General features: G+C 39.1%; 1 protein-coding gene across 2 annotated transcripts in view; it reads left to right on the top strand.

The window, feature by feature from the left end:
* Positions 1–2,134: 2,134 nt before the first annotated feature.
* LOC138046918 (pyruvate dehydrogenase protein X component-like) overlaps positions 2,135–17,294 on the top strand; it is a 60,334-nt gene continuing 45,174 nt past the window's right edge. The window contains exons 1-2 of one of the 2 annotated variants that reach the window (XM_068893544.1): positions 2,135–2,357; positions 7,753–7,840. In XM_068893544.1, the coding sequence (XP_068749645.1) occupies positions 2,309–2,357; positions 7,753–7,840 (137 nt within the window). In that variant the 5' untranslated portion in view covers positions 2,135–2,308. Of the gene's footprint in view, positions 2,358–2,951; positions 3,109–7,752; positions 7,841–17,294 lie in introns of those variants that run through there. The other variant, XM_068893545.1, reaches the window with a different exon arrangement.

Genomic DNA, 17,294 nt, shown 5'->3' with positions numbered 1-17,294 from the left:
AAAAAAGGAAGTGATTTTTTTAATCATAGTAGCACTTTAAACTCAATTTTCAAACTTGGCTGTAATTGAAGAATGCCTCCTGAACTCCCCTACCCCTTCCAACAATGAGGAATATTTCAGTTGCAAAAACAACTGGAAAGCGCTTTGACGAAAATAGTCGTGGTACATGATCGCTTTCTTACTCGTGGACATTGTATTTTGATACACTGAACATTAAGGAAGAACAACTGATTAACAACAAAATATTCTTTAATAAAGTTATTGATTTTTATTGGCAAAAAACATTGAATGGAAGATGAAATAAAATATTGCTGATACCTTGTCATTCTTGGACTTTTTTTGGTACACTGGTCAACATGGAAGCTCTGTACGGTCTTAGAATCTTAGGATATTGACTTTAACAAAAGGTCAACGTTGCAATGATATAACCAGGAACCCATGGTATATCTTTGTAAGCAAGGAGCAGTGAAACAAAATAGAAGCACCGTATCCTGGTGAAGGCTTATGATATAATCATATTTTTTCACCGTTATATCAGCCCTGCTCCTTTTAGCTTTTGAACTCGTTGCATGAATTTTGGTTTTATTTCAAGCTTTTGAACCAAACATAAATAGCCCATTTGCGTGAATACGTCTTAGAGCCTGTTTACATGGAGATAGGGTGACCCTTCTAGAAGGGTAACGCTTGCCTGTTGTATTTTCCGGTTTGGTTTACATGAGAGGTTGGGTCACCCTAGGGGTAGGGTCACCCTATCTCCTTGGTAGGGTAACCCTCCTAGGAGGGCCAACTTTTTGCCATATAAATACTTGAGGTAGGGTCACCGTTCTAGAAGGGTCAACTTTTGTGGGATCGGATTACTGTCAGATTGCCGCGAAAGTCTGTAATTTAGTGCGCGTGTAAGCCCGGGGAATATTTTCGCCGTTCTGTGGGGGCAAAATCGAACAGAGTTCGGAACAGTCGGAGGACAACAGTGTCGCATTCCGCGAAAATACCTAGATGATGATGATGAACCAATTGTCGACGAGAGCACGAGGGAAAGCCGCTCGACTCGGAAAGATGTGGAAAAATCAAAAATCCTAACAAGTGGTCATGGACATTGGAAGCGTGAAGTACCCCTCCTAAGAGGGTCACCCTTTCTCCATGTAAACAGCCCCTAACTAGGTGTTTTCACCAACAAGCCTCAAATTAGAATCAAATTTGTGAATCCCAAAGGGGCAAACTTGCAAAGAAAACCCACGTGATAACAGTATTTCATTTTCAGATGATGTGAATAATTTTGAACAAACGAGGCTTGGTGGTGAATTTTTGAGAATATGCCGTCATCATAAAAAGGCCTATTCAAAAAAAAGGTATTTGATGTCTGCTTTAAATGAACCAACTCGTTCCCAAGGCTTTTCTCCAGGGCAAACATGAATTGAACGGACGGCCATTTTGGAATATGAAATTTACGAAGGGAACTGGGGGGCATGCGCAGGGGCATGTTTCCATTCTTCACCGCGTGAAACAAGAGAAACTGGAAAAGAATCAAAGGAAGATTAGTTGTGTGAAGAACGTAGTCAGCAGGTGTCGTCGCGAGAATGATCACTGACGTCAATGAGAACTGCGGACAGACCTGCGAAGCCCCCGCTCCAAGAAAGTGAAGAGTCAAGCACGTGCGTAGAGACAGAAAATCGGGAGGATGGGCGCACCCATTGTTACCTTTCTCAACAATTTTTGCGTTTCAAAATAGCTGTCTTCAGTTTTTTAAGAGTCCAAACGAAGCAGTCTTCGTCGTAGAAACATACTGTGTTACACCAAAGGAAAAACTTTGTAGTCTAGTCTAGAAGTTGAAAGTCCAGCGGGGTGTCATGCGCTTGTCTTGTCGAGTCCAAAAGAACTCGACTTATCAACGTTTGAATCAACCGTGACCAAACGTCTTGTCTATTGTTTATTCGACGCTAAACTTTGGATAATAAACCTCAAAGTTCCGCGCAACTTTTCCTCGGATGCGTTGGCTGAAACTATCTTTGGCGTGCCCGGCATAAAACTAAACCGCCGAAAGGAGCCATCACTCAACTCTTTAAAAGCGCTCACGGTGTTAGATTACGATACGTCACCGCTTTGTAATGTGAACTCCTTTGGAACCTTTCAAAGCACGCATAATTGTTTTTGCTTGGGTGTCTCGTTGCAACCGGACCGTACTTGCTTGAGGAGATAACTGAGACTTGGTGAAAATGGAGGTGTAGTCTGTTGCTGTTTTATGTTCAGGCTTGGTTGAAAATGAGTTGAGCTGCATCAACGTTTCATTGCAAAAACACGCGAAATTTTCATGTTTTTATCGACGTCGGCTTTGAGTGGCTTATCTTCGTTTGCACCAGGTAAAGAAAAGCTCATCATTTCATGTAGAGTTTTCAACGATATAATTGTTTTCCTAACTCCTTAAACTTATTTTTCGCTAAGTATCTTTCCGTGGACGAAGCAAATCCCCAACCTATGATGGTCTCTCTTATTTCATTTCTGCTAAATTAAACGTTGTAACCGGAAATTGTCTCCGAAGGGATTTAAATACAGCACATGGGGCCGGAATTTTCTCACATTGTGAGTTTTCATTTTATCCAATCGCGTCCTGATAATTCCAAGGTTATGCTAATGGTGGTCCAGTGTCGTCTCCCACTGAAAACGAGTTCGATTAGTGTTTTAATACTGTTGTATTTGCAAGTGATATAAACCTTACGCTGGAGTGGTAAGAAATTATTTTTAAAAACAATTTTCATTGTTTATTATTTTTGGGATGAAAGCAACTAAGGCAAGTTTTAGATTTTACACCATTATGGTCTCAAATATTTTTGTCAGTAGAGATATATCTGATCCACGCCATGCCAAATGAATGCCTGCGATTTCCGAATATCGTGAGCATAAACAAGCTATGAATTCCAGGCATAATTCAAACTGACGCGAATCAGCTCGATAAGTTTGATGGCACGTTAGTTACAAAGCCTTGGCAAGGTTGATCGTTGCCTGCCACACAAGCCCCAAGTCTACTGAAATTTTGGAAAATTTTGCATTGTGCTTAATATTATTTCACCGAAGAAAACCTTTGAATTGATTCATTGGTCGTGAAGATAACAGGTAGCATTTCTGTTTTATTTGAATTCAACTAATCATCGCTATGCAGTTTTGATATTGCCCTTGATAATACTATAAGAAAGAAATTCCTAAACTGCATATTCTGCAAAACGAACGAAAACCGATGAAAGCCTTATTAATTGCTAGGACTCTAGAAATTGCTCTTTAACGTTCCTTCTACTTACACCGCAAACAATTTTGACAGTATAGAGTTTCAAACAGAAATACTGAATACAAAAAAAAAAAAGAAAACTCCTCCCAGGTGGTCCTTCAATTGAAAATGGAGGCTCCTCGATGTTCACGCTCGGTGAAATGGGTTTAGCTGTATCAACGCCTTATTCCTTGTAAACAAGCGAAAATTTTTAGTATTTCCCAACATGGAAATCTTCGTATTAATAATTCCTTTATCCAGTGGGTGATCCTGTGTGCCGAACTGACGTCGCCAAATACAAGAAGAAATCAACACACAGTACATCTTTCAAATGTTATAAGGGCAAACGTTGTCTAAGCTAATAGATAGGTGTCCTGTGCTGATTAACAAAAAAAATGGAGAATGGAAGGAGCTACTTAAATTAATATCCAAAGCAAGACTGCACTTACACATCTAACAAGAAAATTATTTGACATATATTGATAACTATACATAATACATTAATAAATTCAGGCGATTTCTTGGTGAGTTTTCAGACTTGATAATTCGAGGCTTTCCAAGTCGCAATTCAACTATTTGCAACCTTGCCTTCAATCACAAAACAAAAAGTGACATTGTCTTCTTTGGTTATCGGGGTTCGATGGGGCTAAAGCAATCACGCGAATACAAACAACTTAATGGACAATTCGAGTCTTAATTTCGATTAGGTTCTTTAATACTGCACTGATACTTCGCTTTGTTAGTGTTTATTTTCTTTTCTAAGAAACTGCTTTTACGAACATCTGATTGTGTTGCTTTTGTTTTGGTTAGCTAGTATACGTTTGCCGACTACTAGCATTTACAGCGATTCTCCGGAAATTACATGGCACATACAAAGACACATCCTTTTTCGTGGGTTTCTTAAACTGTGTAATGCGTTGCGTTGTTATTGGGCGGGGATCAGTGGGGAATAAAACAACTAAGTATGTCTGTGTTTAGGTTTAAGTGAATTTCCGGCTATTTAATGGAGCCTTGATCTCTCTTTGACCTCGACGTTGATAGCGAGTGGTATCAGACAACATCTTCAGTACAAATTCCATTTCGGAAAAAAAGATTATTGCAAATTTCTTTCAGTTTTTCACGAAATATCAAAAGGAAAACTATACAGTGTCTCAGTACTGGGTCGACGCTTTCTTTTGAATCAGTTTTACTAACTTAAAAAGTACCTAGACCTGTATTCTACAAAATGTTACGTAGCAAAGGAAGGACTTTGACGCATATGTAGACGTAAAAGGCTACAACTAGAGCGTCTGCCGCAACAGCAAAACAAAAACAAAAACAACTGGGGTTCACAACTGTTAGTCGAGCTCAGGAGCTCGTTATTGTTTTCATAACTTTTGAGAGCGCGAGTCATTGTTTCGGTTGTCGACGATATGCTCTGTAAATGGATATCGAACCAATAATGTGGAACTTTCTGAGAGCAGAGAGGCTTAACAGAGAGTGGCACGACGTCCAATTTTAGCGGTACTTAATGCTGTTTAAAGCTTTAATTTCAAGTTTTGTTTTCGCACCATAGATCTTAAAACTAAGGCAGATAACAGCCTCTTTTAAACTCCTGTTTCTGTCATGCAAGCGAGCGAAACGGCATACTCAAAATTTTATGAATTTAACATCTAGGTGAACACGCACGAAATGAAAAATAATTACACCCTAGAGTTACCGACAAGGTAACACGCAAAGGAAAGCGGAAACCAAAAAAAAAAGTTGACGATTGGAACGAAGGTATACCACCGTAAGAAACAGTAGATATTTGCCCTTCTTGTTTATGTTTTGTTGCTGTGCTCTCTAATGGTAAGCTGATACCCCGTATAGCGTTCATAGAATGCTAAATAGTCAATTCAGATTACGCAGAATCTGAAGTTAATAAGTCTTTTGTCTGCTCTTGTTGGTTGCCAAGTGCTGGGGAGTACACCTCTTGTCTTTTGTACTGTTTTGACGTTTTGGGGTCAAGTATTATAAAAAGGGTGGCAGCAATTTAGAAGGAACGTTCTTCGGGGTCGTGGAAAGGTTTCGTTATCAAGTAACTGGATCCCTCCACAGATTCACCCAGTTAACAACGCACTTTGGTTACACACAAGCTGACGTAAATATTTAATCAGTCTTGCCAAGCAAGATTTCACATGAAATAAACATTTTTATTTGGACTAAGATTAAATACTGTTCTTTATGTTCTTCGGAAGACCTGTTCTTCATTCTCTGTTTTTTTTATAAAGGGGAGGCTCAGGTGTTTATTAATCCACTGCAGAGCATGTTTTGAATCAACGCAAACTGTTTCTGATGTGCCTTATCAAAATCTGGCAATCGTTGCTTGGGACAAAATGTTTTTTAAATGTGTTTGCAATTAAGGTCAATTTTACTTTGTTATTGTTTTGTTACAGATAGTGATATGTCAAGACAAACGAAAGTTTAGATATGAACGAGATATTTTCAGTCATGTCCACACTGCCTAATCGTTAAAGTTACTGTGAACTGTTTACAAACTGACTGCGTTTGTTTGTGACAGAGCTCAGAGCGGTTTTTCTCTCCCGCTAAGTTTTCATTTTCCCTCTCTTCATTTTAATTGGGGACACGTGCCGCCGTACCTGTAGTGAGAGAGAAAAAAACTGTTGGCATTGTTTCCCTGAAGGTATGTGTCCAAGATTCGTATCAGAGCCAACGTAAACTGCGAACCAGCATTGCCAAAAAGTCGTCAATCTCGGAAAACGTCTGTCTCCAGTCGAGGGATATTTTAATTATACTTGACATCCTCCTATTGAAGAAACCCGGAAATACGTTGATGGCTAATGATCTTCTAAGCATAATGTTGTTTCTTTGGTCACGCTAAGCAACTTGAGAAGGCCACAAGGTGACTTGCATTAACAAAGGCGACAGTTCAGCTCAAGTGTTTAAGAAAATCGCCGTGAAAAAAACTAAACTGATTCCCTTTTACCTTGGAGACAGTCATTTTAGATCATTCTTTGTGTCACATGATAAATGTGTCTTTGTAGGATTCTGACAGATGTATTTCACATCATCAGAGTCAAAAAATAATGAGATTTCTTCTTTTGTAGTGACCTTCGTATCAACGATTGGGTTCGCTTTTACGGTACCTGCGTGACTGTTCCGATGACAAGGATGAAAACCAATTGAAACACTCTAGAAAAGTTTTTCACGTTTTTCACATTTCGTTCCGAAAGGATTAGCAAAAAAATTTACCATGAACGGCTTGTATTGTAAAAATTGATTTGATGTCTACCTCTAAGATTCCAACTGAGGGTTAATATTTTGCAATGGCTTGTAATCTCGCAATCTGATTGGCTAATTTGCCGTTGTCGATAAGAATCTAGACAATGCTACTCGCGTCATGCTCGCGTCAATTTACCACGAAATGCAACAGCCAATCAGGAACGCTCATTTTGGGAAATAAACCAATCATATTGCGAGAAAGTTATAGCCTGCACTTGATCTTTCTTTGTGTCATGATTCTGGTCACGCCTGGGTCACGCTCTGAAATAAAAACTTTCTTTGTGGTAAAAAACAAATCGAAAGTGGTTCAGCGTTGTCTGATCCTGAGCAAAGATAATGAGGAACGTTGACCCGTAGAACAATGCAAAAAAACACGTGACATTGTCCCATTTCTCTTGGGGCCCGTTTTTCGAAATGTCGAAACGTTTAGGGTGACATAATTCCCTCTGTATCTTAAGAAGGGAGAGTTTTTATGTTATCATTTTTCACAATTATTTTGCTTTTAGTCATCTTTTAAAGCATAATAAAAGGCCAGATTTTTTAAAACAAGCGGGTTGAATTCTTACAAATAGCTTTTGGGATCCAAAACTCGCGTTTTTCGAGAAACGGGACCCAGATCAAAGAACGCGCGAAAACAGAACTGACTTCGTGAATGTCCAAGCGAGTCATGCATGCGTGCACATTATGTCTGGCATCTGTTCTCTTAAAATGGAAAATTGAAAACTCTTTGGATTACCTTCCTGCGGAAAGAATATTTAAGCTACTCATAAGGTTTCCTTCTTCGCTTCATTGTAGATGTTTATTTTATAAGTCTAATAAGTTTAGCTTCCATGCATGCACGGTTCGTTTCCATGCAAGCACGGTTCGTAAGTCGGACGTTAGACAACTCCGTCTGCGTTAAGGAGATTTCACAGGATTGTCGAACAAAGAGGTTTATGTAGTTGTAAAGATACACAAAGCGAATGTGTCTTTTTCACGCCGCCCGCACGCTAAAAACTGACCTTAAAGTAAGCCTTAAAAAATCCCTTTCTTTTCACCCCTAGGAAATTGAATTGACCTAGACAGGGACCATAGTATATCATTTATTTCGTGTATCAAAGTTCAAGTTTTAATCCACTAATGCCTTTTCAACAATTTTTTGTTCGCCTTCCGTAAAACCTGGATTTACTTATCACCGACTAATTGGCTTTTCATGAGTGTCACTTGATAGTTTTGTGTTACCTTACTCGCAGAGATGGCGTCTGTTGGAGATGTATCAGCGACACAACCGGTGAAGCAAGTCCCTGGCGAACACGAGGAGAAGTATTCGTCTGCATCTAAGTAAGTAGATAAAATAGTTTGCATGTTAGCCAGGTTTTGTTACTAAGTAGATAATTTTTTTTTGCCTCAGCTGAGTGAAACAAGGATGAAATAACCCTTATGTAACTTTTCATTGCGGACCCTTTTATTTACATTTCTAATGCGTACCAAAAATCAAAGTTACCCTTGTGCTCCTTGAGTGTTCCTCCTTTTTCAAATTTTCTTTCACGTTGAAGTGATAATCGCAGTACAGTGAGCCTTTGCGAACACAGCTCAAATAGAACCCGTGGCCGGCCGCCTCGTAAATATGCGATGCACTCTGTTCTTCACAATGAGCTATACACATTAGCTCATCTTCAACTTCTATTTCTTTAGGAAGCTGTAATTGGCCCTAGACGTACAGAAACAAACTCGTCAAAACTCCACTAGCTTTTTTTGGCATGAAGAAAAGATAACCTAATTAATTACACGTACAAAGGGCCTTTGCCGGGCATGGCGGGAACGGGAATCGAACGCTTGGACTTTGTTCGAGCGAGACAAGAAATATGTCCTTCGCACTGATGCTTGCGATAAACGTTAAAGCGATTTTATTGGGACTGAAATCAAATATTTTGTACAAATGTCAAGACAAGGCATTTCTCGACGATATGTCTGCGGTTGCGTAAGCTGTGGTTCGAAGCTGACATGTGTAAGACACTTTTTTTGCAGTCGTACGTGAAATAGGACTCGAATCATTAGCATCTGTTTGTAGTGTCTTGTTCGGAGTTATTTCCTTTGGAAAGTGGAGCAGGGCCATTTTGCCCCTAGAAATAAAAATCGCCCAACAACCCGGAACGCCGCCGGCCCTTCCTTACACACGCCCGCGGAAGGCATATCCCAGATATTTTCCATGCTTACTATTTCAAGCTGGGTTTTCAATGTCACCAAAAAAAAAAGAGGTATTTAAGTTACCAAAGATACACCCTTTCAAAGAAAAGGCCCTTCCTAATCATGAAATATTTTACTGTATTGTGTCACGGGCCACATCTCGTTGGGGGTTCGCAACCGAACTTTGAACTCTCTTTGAGACGCTTAGACTGGTCGAGTTACTGTATTTCAGTCCACATTTCTGGCGAATACCTCAGGGGACCAATGATAGCGTTTCTCACAAGTTCAACACAGCTATGAGGATTAAATGAGCTTATGAAAACTAAACTCGATTCAATAATTTTGTTTGTGTTAGTAGTTAAGTTGGTTTGAATGCGTGGGTGAATAGTGCTTGCTCTTGGCTTAGCTTCGGTCAAGCTTACATTAAATGTATATTATTATTATTATTATTATTATTATTATTATTATTATTATTATTATTATTATTATTATTATTATTATTATTTAGGTATTGCGTTTTATTGCCCTACGTCATCACAACGAAGAACGAAGTAAGTATTTGTGCAAGCTTCAATTAAGCTTCTCCACATCAAATTCCTTTGAACAACTGGTTGTTTGCTTGAATGGGATTTTAAAGAATTTGATGAGTGAATTATAAAACCCTTTCATGGGTATTGAATTGCGCGAAACCCAGATGTATTCATAGAAACAAATAGGATCAGTTTACTTGACTGGAGACACCACGCACCTCTATTGATAAAGCTCCTTTCAAAAGCAAACGGGGATTCTTCCGTCTTTCGGGAATCAATCTAACGCTGTGTTTAGTTCCTTGTCACGCAAACCTTTTATCAGCACATAACGTACAGTTGTTTCATCTTTCCACCACATCTTTTCTTCTGCCATGCCCTCGTTTCTGCCCGTCGTGTGACCCCAATACTCAAACAAATTTCACGCGGAAACTCCGAACTGTTTTATTTACGACTGGAACTCAGTATAGACGAGGAAGAGTTTTTGTAGTTATCATTGGACCGTTCTGCACTATAAGAAACGCACCAAAAGCTTCTTTCTCTTGAAACAAGAATGTGTAATGACTCGGATGCATGGCATTACAGGAGAAAACCTATGGCTTGTCAGTCTACAAATTCGTTCCTTACAACTGTAGTCTCTGTCATATTACGATAATCTAAGATCTTGATACCTTGAGAGAAAGCCTATAATTCTTTTCTCTCATGATCTTGAAAACAAGTTGATGCCTTATTCACTTAAAAAGTCGGACTTTAGCATTCCATTTACATTCGCTCTTTTGTGCTCAGAATTCCAAGGAAAGAATAACGCTTGTCATTTAATTTGCTCTAGTCAAAGAATTTCGGAATGGGAATTTTTGGTAGGCGACAATTCCAGTCAAAGGTCGCATTCCTTCAAAGCAAGCATTCCTGTTTCAGATGAAGGGAAAAATAATCCTTGCACTTAACTCGATAACCTTTCATCTATAGCCCGCACTTCAAATTTAGACATTTATTTCATTCATCAAGTCCTATCACGGGACTCATATGAGCCCCTGATGGGGCATAATTCATAGCTCGGGTTGGTAGAGCATTGCACCGTCATTGCAGAGGTCGTGGGTTTGATTCCCGTTGAACCCACGTGAATTTTTCATGTGACTGTAAGAGATAGACATTGCTTAAAGTTGTCCAGATAAGTGCGAGGATTCCCTTTTGTCTATCCTACGAGCAGTTTCTCTCCTCGAGATGGGACCAGGGACCCGTTTCTCGAAAGTCCCGAAAGTTTACGGGCCACTTTCGGGTGTCACAATTCCCTTTGTATCTCAAGAACAGAGATGATTTAATTCGTCAAACTTCACAGTTATTTTTATTTTTGTTACCTTGAAAACATGTTAAAAGATCGGCTTTCCAAAACATCTCAAATGACTTTTCGGGTCCGAAAGTTTTCGGGACTTTCGAGAAACGGGCCCCAGTCCCGCCTGCTTTCAGGTTACCCTTCCTCTATCACCCTTACTTCATATATATATATATACAATTGAAGACTGAGTGGCTTAGGGGAATAGCATTCCGTTCATGACCGAACAGTTCCAAAAAGAACACGATTTCTGAATATTCCGAGCTTATCTATTCCGAAACAGTCAAGAGCAAGTGCTTCCACAGGCGAACAAATATCAGGGCCGGATGCTTCCTCAGGTTTTCATACAGTGATTGAAGTCGGTTCCGGTGACGTAAGTTACTTGGCTTTTATAACCACGAGCTAGTTCAATATTTTTATCCACGTGAAAACTGAGAAAAATCAGCTATGAAGTGAGCTTTATCGGGGCTTGTCAGTCGAAAACTAAATCCTCAGTGGGCGTACATGATGTCATCGCTTCACGCGCTCGTTGGCTGGAGATCAAAACGCCACTAATTTTGGGGGACAGTTTCTTTCGTTTTTGTCTCACGTTTCCTCTACTTCGAATGGCGCTTTTTCTCAGAAATCAAATGTAATACCTTTCTTAATGTCTAAAATCTTTAAACTTAAAAAAAAAAACGTATTCATTGGTAATCGAAGACAAAAAGGGACACGAATTAACAGCGCAAAATACTCAACGGCACTGAAAGTAATTTGGTCCTACAACATTCTTAGGTTGGAGGATCAGAGCTCATATTTCAACACTGTTAGTGCGAGTTATCAAGCTACCTGTAACTCATATACTGAAAATCAAAAATAGAGATCTATTAGTTACAGGAAATTTCAAATTGATTGGTTTTTCGGGAAGTGTCATGACCTTGGTTCTGACATTTTTAGTTGTGTCTTTGATCTTTTCACAAAATGCCTCTGAATGATGACAACACTTATCATCATTAACTTACTCGAGAAGTCAAATTATTTCAAAAACTTGATTTTCGTCAATAATCTCAGTGGCGCCGGAGCAGTTCACTCCCGCCAATGACACGAATCGCGTTTCCAGGGAAAGAGTTTTATTCCAGGGTTTTGCTTTTCCTCGTTGACCTTTCACATTCATTTTCCTGTCTCAAACATGGCTTATTTTCACAAGAGCAAATTATTGGGATATCAAAGAAAGTTGCTATTTCAGAAAACGAATACCGGTAGTCGCTTCTCAGCAGTAGCTACCGTATATCAAAACAAATGAAAACAACTCCTGTCTCCATCTACGTTCGCTGACTGAAATGCATGGTACCTTTCGCGGTGCATGCATAAACTCTTTTTAACCCTATGGGTTCTCGTGTACACAAAACCACACCTCCAAATATTTTTTGGAATCCCTGTTCTTTGTATTAATACTGCAAATTAGCGTTACAGTGCAAATAGAGAAACTCGAAACTTGACTTTCTTTCACATTGACAGGTAAGGAGCTCCCAGGGGTTTTGGGGTACAAGGGAACATGGCTACTTGAACGAGGGAAGAACAGGCAAACAAAGACAATATCTTAGGGAACATAAACCATTTTAGGGATCAAAAAGCTGAGAAGTTTTGGAGTAATTTCGGGAACAAGGGAACACAAGCTATTTTTTTAAGGGAACACGGAAACAAGCCCCCCCTCTCCCCTCCTCCTTCCCCTGGGTGGACCTCATAGGTTAATGGCTTCGTTCGGAATTACAACCATGAGTTATCCAAAGAAAATGCAAATAATTTATCGAAATGAGTGTGCAAAACCTCCACGAACTCGTTTAATTAAGAGGTAAATTGGTTAGGTCACTTCAAATTCTACTGAAACGAATCAATTCGAGTATGTATTAAGTTTTTCAAACGGAGCTTGTAGACAAATCGTGAGGTAGTAGTTTTCACTGCCTTTGAATGGTAGATTTACAAAACTTAAATTCAACAAATACTGAAGTTTGAGCTTGTAAATCGGAAATCTGGATTCCAGCTGGATAGGTACTTGAAGTGAATATTGAAGGTTTCGGAGAAAGTAGAAGCTTGTTGAAGAAAAGCAAGTCTGTGCACGGCGGAAACTTCACGTTCATGTAACAATGGCGATATTCAGGAATCTTATAAATACCCCTATAAAGTCATAGAACTGTTGAACTATCACAAAAGTCAACAACTCCTCTTATTTCTTGATACATATGCTCAACTTTTACTGCACACAGAACCGAAACTCATATACACAACTGAACATGAACACTAAAGACAACGGTTACGTAACTCGTATATTTGCAGAACGTCTGAACAGACCTATCCAGTAATGACCTTCAGTCCTCACGTGCTCGTACAAAGCTAACTTAAGGAGGAAAAACAGGTTATTTCTATGCTAAATAATCTTTATTTTCTATTCTTCACATAACAAAACCGATCCAACGACGCAATTGCATGTAGTTATCTTTGTGTTTATGGTCACGTAATTATCGATTGCGCATGCGTTTTGCGAGGCGCCTGTTGGTCTGCCGTCGCAGGCACTAAACGCGAGCACTTTGCATGCAAGAGCAAAACTATTAAACCTTTGTCTAATTTCTGGTGTCATTTGATTTTTTAATACCGAATTTATTTGCACTCGATGGAAATACTTGGCCTGTCTGTCTGAGGGGCACCATAAAACGCAGTTCTTTTCTTCAACAATTCATTGAAATTTTAACAATAAACTAATTAAAATTCCTTAGGTCTAAACTACTGACCCAGCAATCAATGAAGTCTTTGTCTATTCAAGGTTTTGCAATGGCAAATCATTTGTTCGGAACACTCTAGTGCTTTAAGTGATTCTTATTCCTTTCGTGATCTTGGCGACATCGTCTCAGCTCATTCAAATGTTCGCGTTTTTTTACCCCCGCTCGTATCTCCCATCGTGGATGATCGAAAGGTACGTTTGCCACAGCATTTATTACCACGAATATTAGCAGGTGCTCAGGTCTCGTTTTAAGCCGGCGGATCGTTGCCTTTTGTTTTCAAACCAACTTTTACAGCTATTGCACGCACTCTGTTGTATTGATCTAGTTCCATAGCTAGCAGTGAGCGAAGGGCGAGGGTTTCTGGAAACTATGGTGCTGCGTCGTCACGGAGAAGTTGAAACTTGTACATGTATACTGTTTCCGGATGGGTGCACCACTAAGGAAGGCAGTTTTGTCCATGCATTCATATCAACAACATATCATCATAGCGTTGTGAGAAAAACCTTATATTAGCCTTTCTAAGAGCGGCATATAGTATAAGCAGGTACGCAGAAAAAAATGGGAGTAACTGAATTGATTGGTTACATTGACCATCCTGACCGCATCAGTAGCAATTTAAAGAGTGATTCATCATGGACGTGCCTTTGGAACCTAACAATAAGTTCAGGGAAGCTGTTAGAACTTAAAGTTGGATAAGTTCTGTTCGTCCTCAATTTTGTTTCTTAGGCAGATTACGAAGTTCATGAACGTGATGTGTACCAAAGACTTGCAGTTTAATTCGTTTTCCGACGAAAATTTTCGCCTTAAACTTTGCACCCCGTAGGGACTGGAATAATTTAAAGCGTGACCGTTTGATTGAACTTTCCAAGGCACCGATTCACTGGTGCGTTCTTTACCATACATTCAGGAAAAAATGAGTTTTTTATAGAGAGAGGGAAACGTGATTCTCTTGCAGATCGGGTTTAATAGAAATGCCTCCTGGTTACAAAAGTGAAGCAGTTTTTCTTTCTGCTTCATTTTCTTTAATTCACTTTTTCTGCGTCATTTATGATGTGTTCCAAAGCCTTGCTGTTTTGTTTTCAGACGAAAAATCCTTAAACTTTGCACTCTGTAAGGACTGGAATCATTTAACGCGTGACCGTGTGATTTAACTTTCTAAGGCATTAATTTCCTCGTGTGTTCATTACCATACATTCAAACAAAAATGAGTTTTTTTATGGACAGAGGGAAAGGTGATCAGCAGTTCCAAAATTACTTGCAGATCGTGTTTAATGGAAGTCACTGTGCTGAATGCCTCGTAGTTACAAAAATGAGACAGTTTTTCTTTCTGCTTCATTTTCTTCGATTAACTGAACTTTTTCTGGGTCATTCAAACGAATTCGTGGCGGCTTAGTCGTGAAGAACGGTTTGCGCGGTAGTATTAGCACCCGCCTTCCACAAATATGTCCCAATTTCGATTCCCAAACTCGGTGTCATATGTTAGGTTTGTCAGTTATCTCCTTTGCACCAGGATCAATGCAGTGTTCCCCACATTGGCCTATTGCGCTACACTGTGGATAATCCACAGACACTGACAACGAATGCTTCTTTTGACTAAACCCTCAGAAAAGTTTCGAGTTCGCCTAGCGAGATTCGAGCGGCTTCTTCAAAGCCAATCTGATCCTTTTTACTTATACAAAACTTTTCCTAGTTAGTGTGAAAATCTAGGTCTGCTGCAAAAGTCACTCCAAAGCCTCTGAAAGACTTCCTGAGAAATTTTCAGTTGTTCTTGCGTCTTTTCCATTGGATTGGTTTTAATTATGAAAGTCTCTTAGGCTCCTTCAGATCGATCTCAACTGGAAAACGTGTCAGAGTCAGCTTGTAGCCTAAAAGAGGCTGTCAAAGACCAGCCAGCTTCCCTAACGCTATTAAACTTGTTTTAGGAGTATTATTTCTATTCAAAATTTGGGGGAAGCTTAAACTGTATTTTTTTTTATTGAAACATTTGGTAAGGTAAATGGAGTCCTTGTCAAAAATCTGAGAATCGATGCAACGTTCCTTACGCAATTAAACTTCAGAACAGTTTCGAAGCAAAAACGGGGTTTCGCGACAGGTAAGGCACATATAAGGCTTTGACATTCTCTTGCCATCCACTTCGGTTTGCTGCTAAAGCTCTGTCAGTCGTCCATGATTGCAACCCAGCTACTCGTCTTATCTATCTATTCTAGTAGTTGTTTATGACTTTGTGCTATACGACCGTCTTCCGCCATGAAGCATGAAACTCTGAGTAGCGATCGATGTCTTTGAACAACTAATCTACTCCTAAACCGTTATAATTATCATAGCTCTAGTTTAACAACTATTGAGCACTATATAGCTGATAAGACAGTTTTCAAGCCTATATATATTGCTCCATATCAGTAAATAGGTAAATTTAGAGATACCAATGCGTGAGCCTACGTTTTTTCCAAGTACCAGATATCTAAGACCCGCTAATAAATATTTCGACGTCCTTTGTTCACGAAACACTAACGCTAAATTTAAAGGTACCAAAAGCCTTCGATTCTTCAACCTCTAGTTTGTAAAAGAAAAGACATTTTCTGTGGCACTTGATTTTGTAAATGGCTATTCAAGCTCTTGGAAATAGAGCACATTTTTCGTTTCAACTTTGTTTCATCATGTATTTGTAGCATATTCACAAATAATCTTCAAATAAAACAAAGCCACTCTTTAAAAAAAGGCATAAATCTCTGTCAGTTTCGTTCTTTGTTCGAAGGTTAAGGCACTCATCCGACTTGAAATTCATGGCGCCGAGTTGAAAGGGCGTCGTTTTCAAAACAAAAAGAATCATTAAAAAACCCAGCAGAATGAACTCTTGAGGCTTGATTTTGTAAATGGCAAAGTTCTTGAGAACTTAGTTACGAGGAACACTGTCATGAAAAATGTCACGGAACCGTTTTCTTTCCATTTCACAATTAAGCACTGGATTTTTCAACCGAATAGATTTTCTCTTTCCGTCGTACAGAAAATCAAGCGATCTTTTCGTCGTCTCAAAGGGTGAACTCTTTAATTTATTTTTTTTTAGGTTGATACCTTGGTAACGAGGTAATTAAGTAAGGTTCCAGACATCATTTTCTCGACTCGCGACCTTACCTTAAATGCCATTCATTCTGTTACAAAAATGCCCCAAAGGCAAAGATGATTAATATCGATCTCTCCACTCTGCAATGCCTCGATTATGTTCCTTTATTAACAAAATTTTCCATCGCTGAACAGTCAGTAAGGTAAGTCGGTAATAGCAATTTCTAATGAAAATTATTACCTGAAGTTCTCATAGGCTCCAGTATCAGTAAACGGATAGTTAACAAGATATATCTTTTTATCAGTGAATAACCAACGGGACGTAGCGGGCATGATTTTTCCACTCCGAAAACGTGATCGATTCTTGAACTGTGTATAAAGTATAACTGTACTGAAGTATAACTTAATATCCAATGAGAGTAAGGTTTACTCAATAGACCACTGCGAACGTCTACATTTTTTCCCTAACCCAGCAGGGAGTTTCCATTACCTTAATTTACAAATAAAAAAATGGAATGATGCTGCAAAAGAATTTTGATGCCTGCTCTAAATTGGTGTTTCTCCCAATTACGGCAAACGCTGCTCAAATCGAGATCAAGTTTCCATGCACAGTGGATCGTTAAAATATTAATACCAACTTAGTAAAGTGTCAATCGAAAAGGCGACCAAAACTTGATAATTGTTTCATTGGCTCTTCGCTAGGACGACTTTTGCAATTTGAATATTAACGTCACAGTAGAATAATCTTAATTTCTCAAAAATCACGAAAAATGAATTCTCGTTATAACACCTTACTGTAGAGTCGTTTGTCTTCAATATCTGTTCCCTTAGTAAATTTGAAGTGCGTTATTCGTTATGCGACACAAACAGACACACTATTCAATAATGGAAGACAAAATAAGTGGGCTCGCATTAATAAAACTTAAAGTTGTTCG

This window comes from Montipora capricornis, chromosome 4, assembly GCF_036669925.1.
Source record: "Montipora capricornis isolate CH-2021 chromosome 4, ASM3666992v2, whole genome shotgun sequence".
In the NCBI taxonomy this organism is placed as follows: domain Eukaryota; kingdom Metazoa; phylum Cnidaria; class Anthozoa; order Scleractinia; family Acroporidae; genus Montipora; species Montipora capricornis.
Note: the sequence above shows the minus strand (reverse complement) of the source record. Positions and strands in the feature narration are given on the sequence as shown.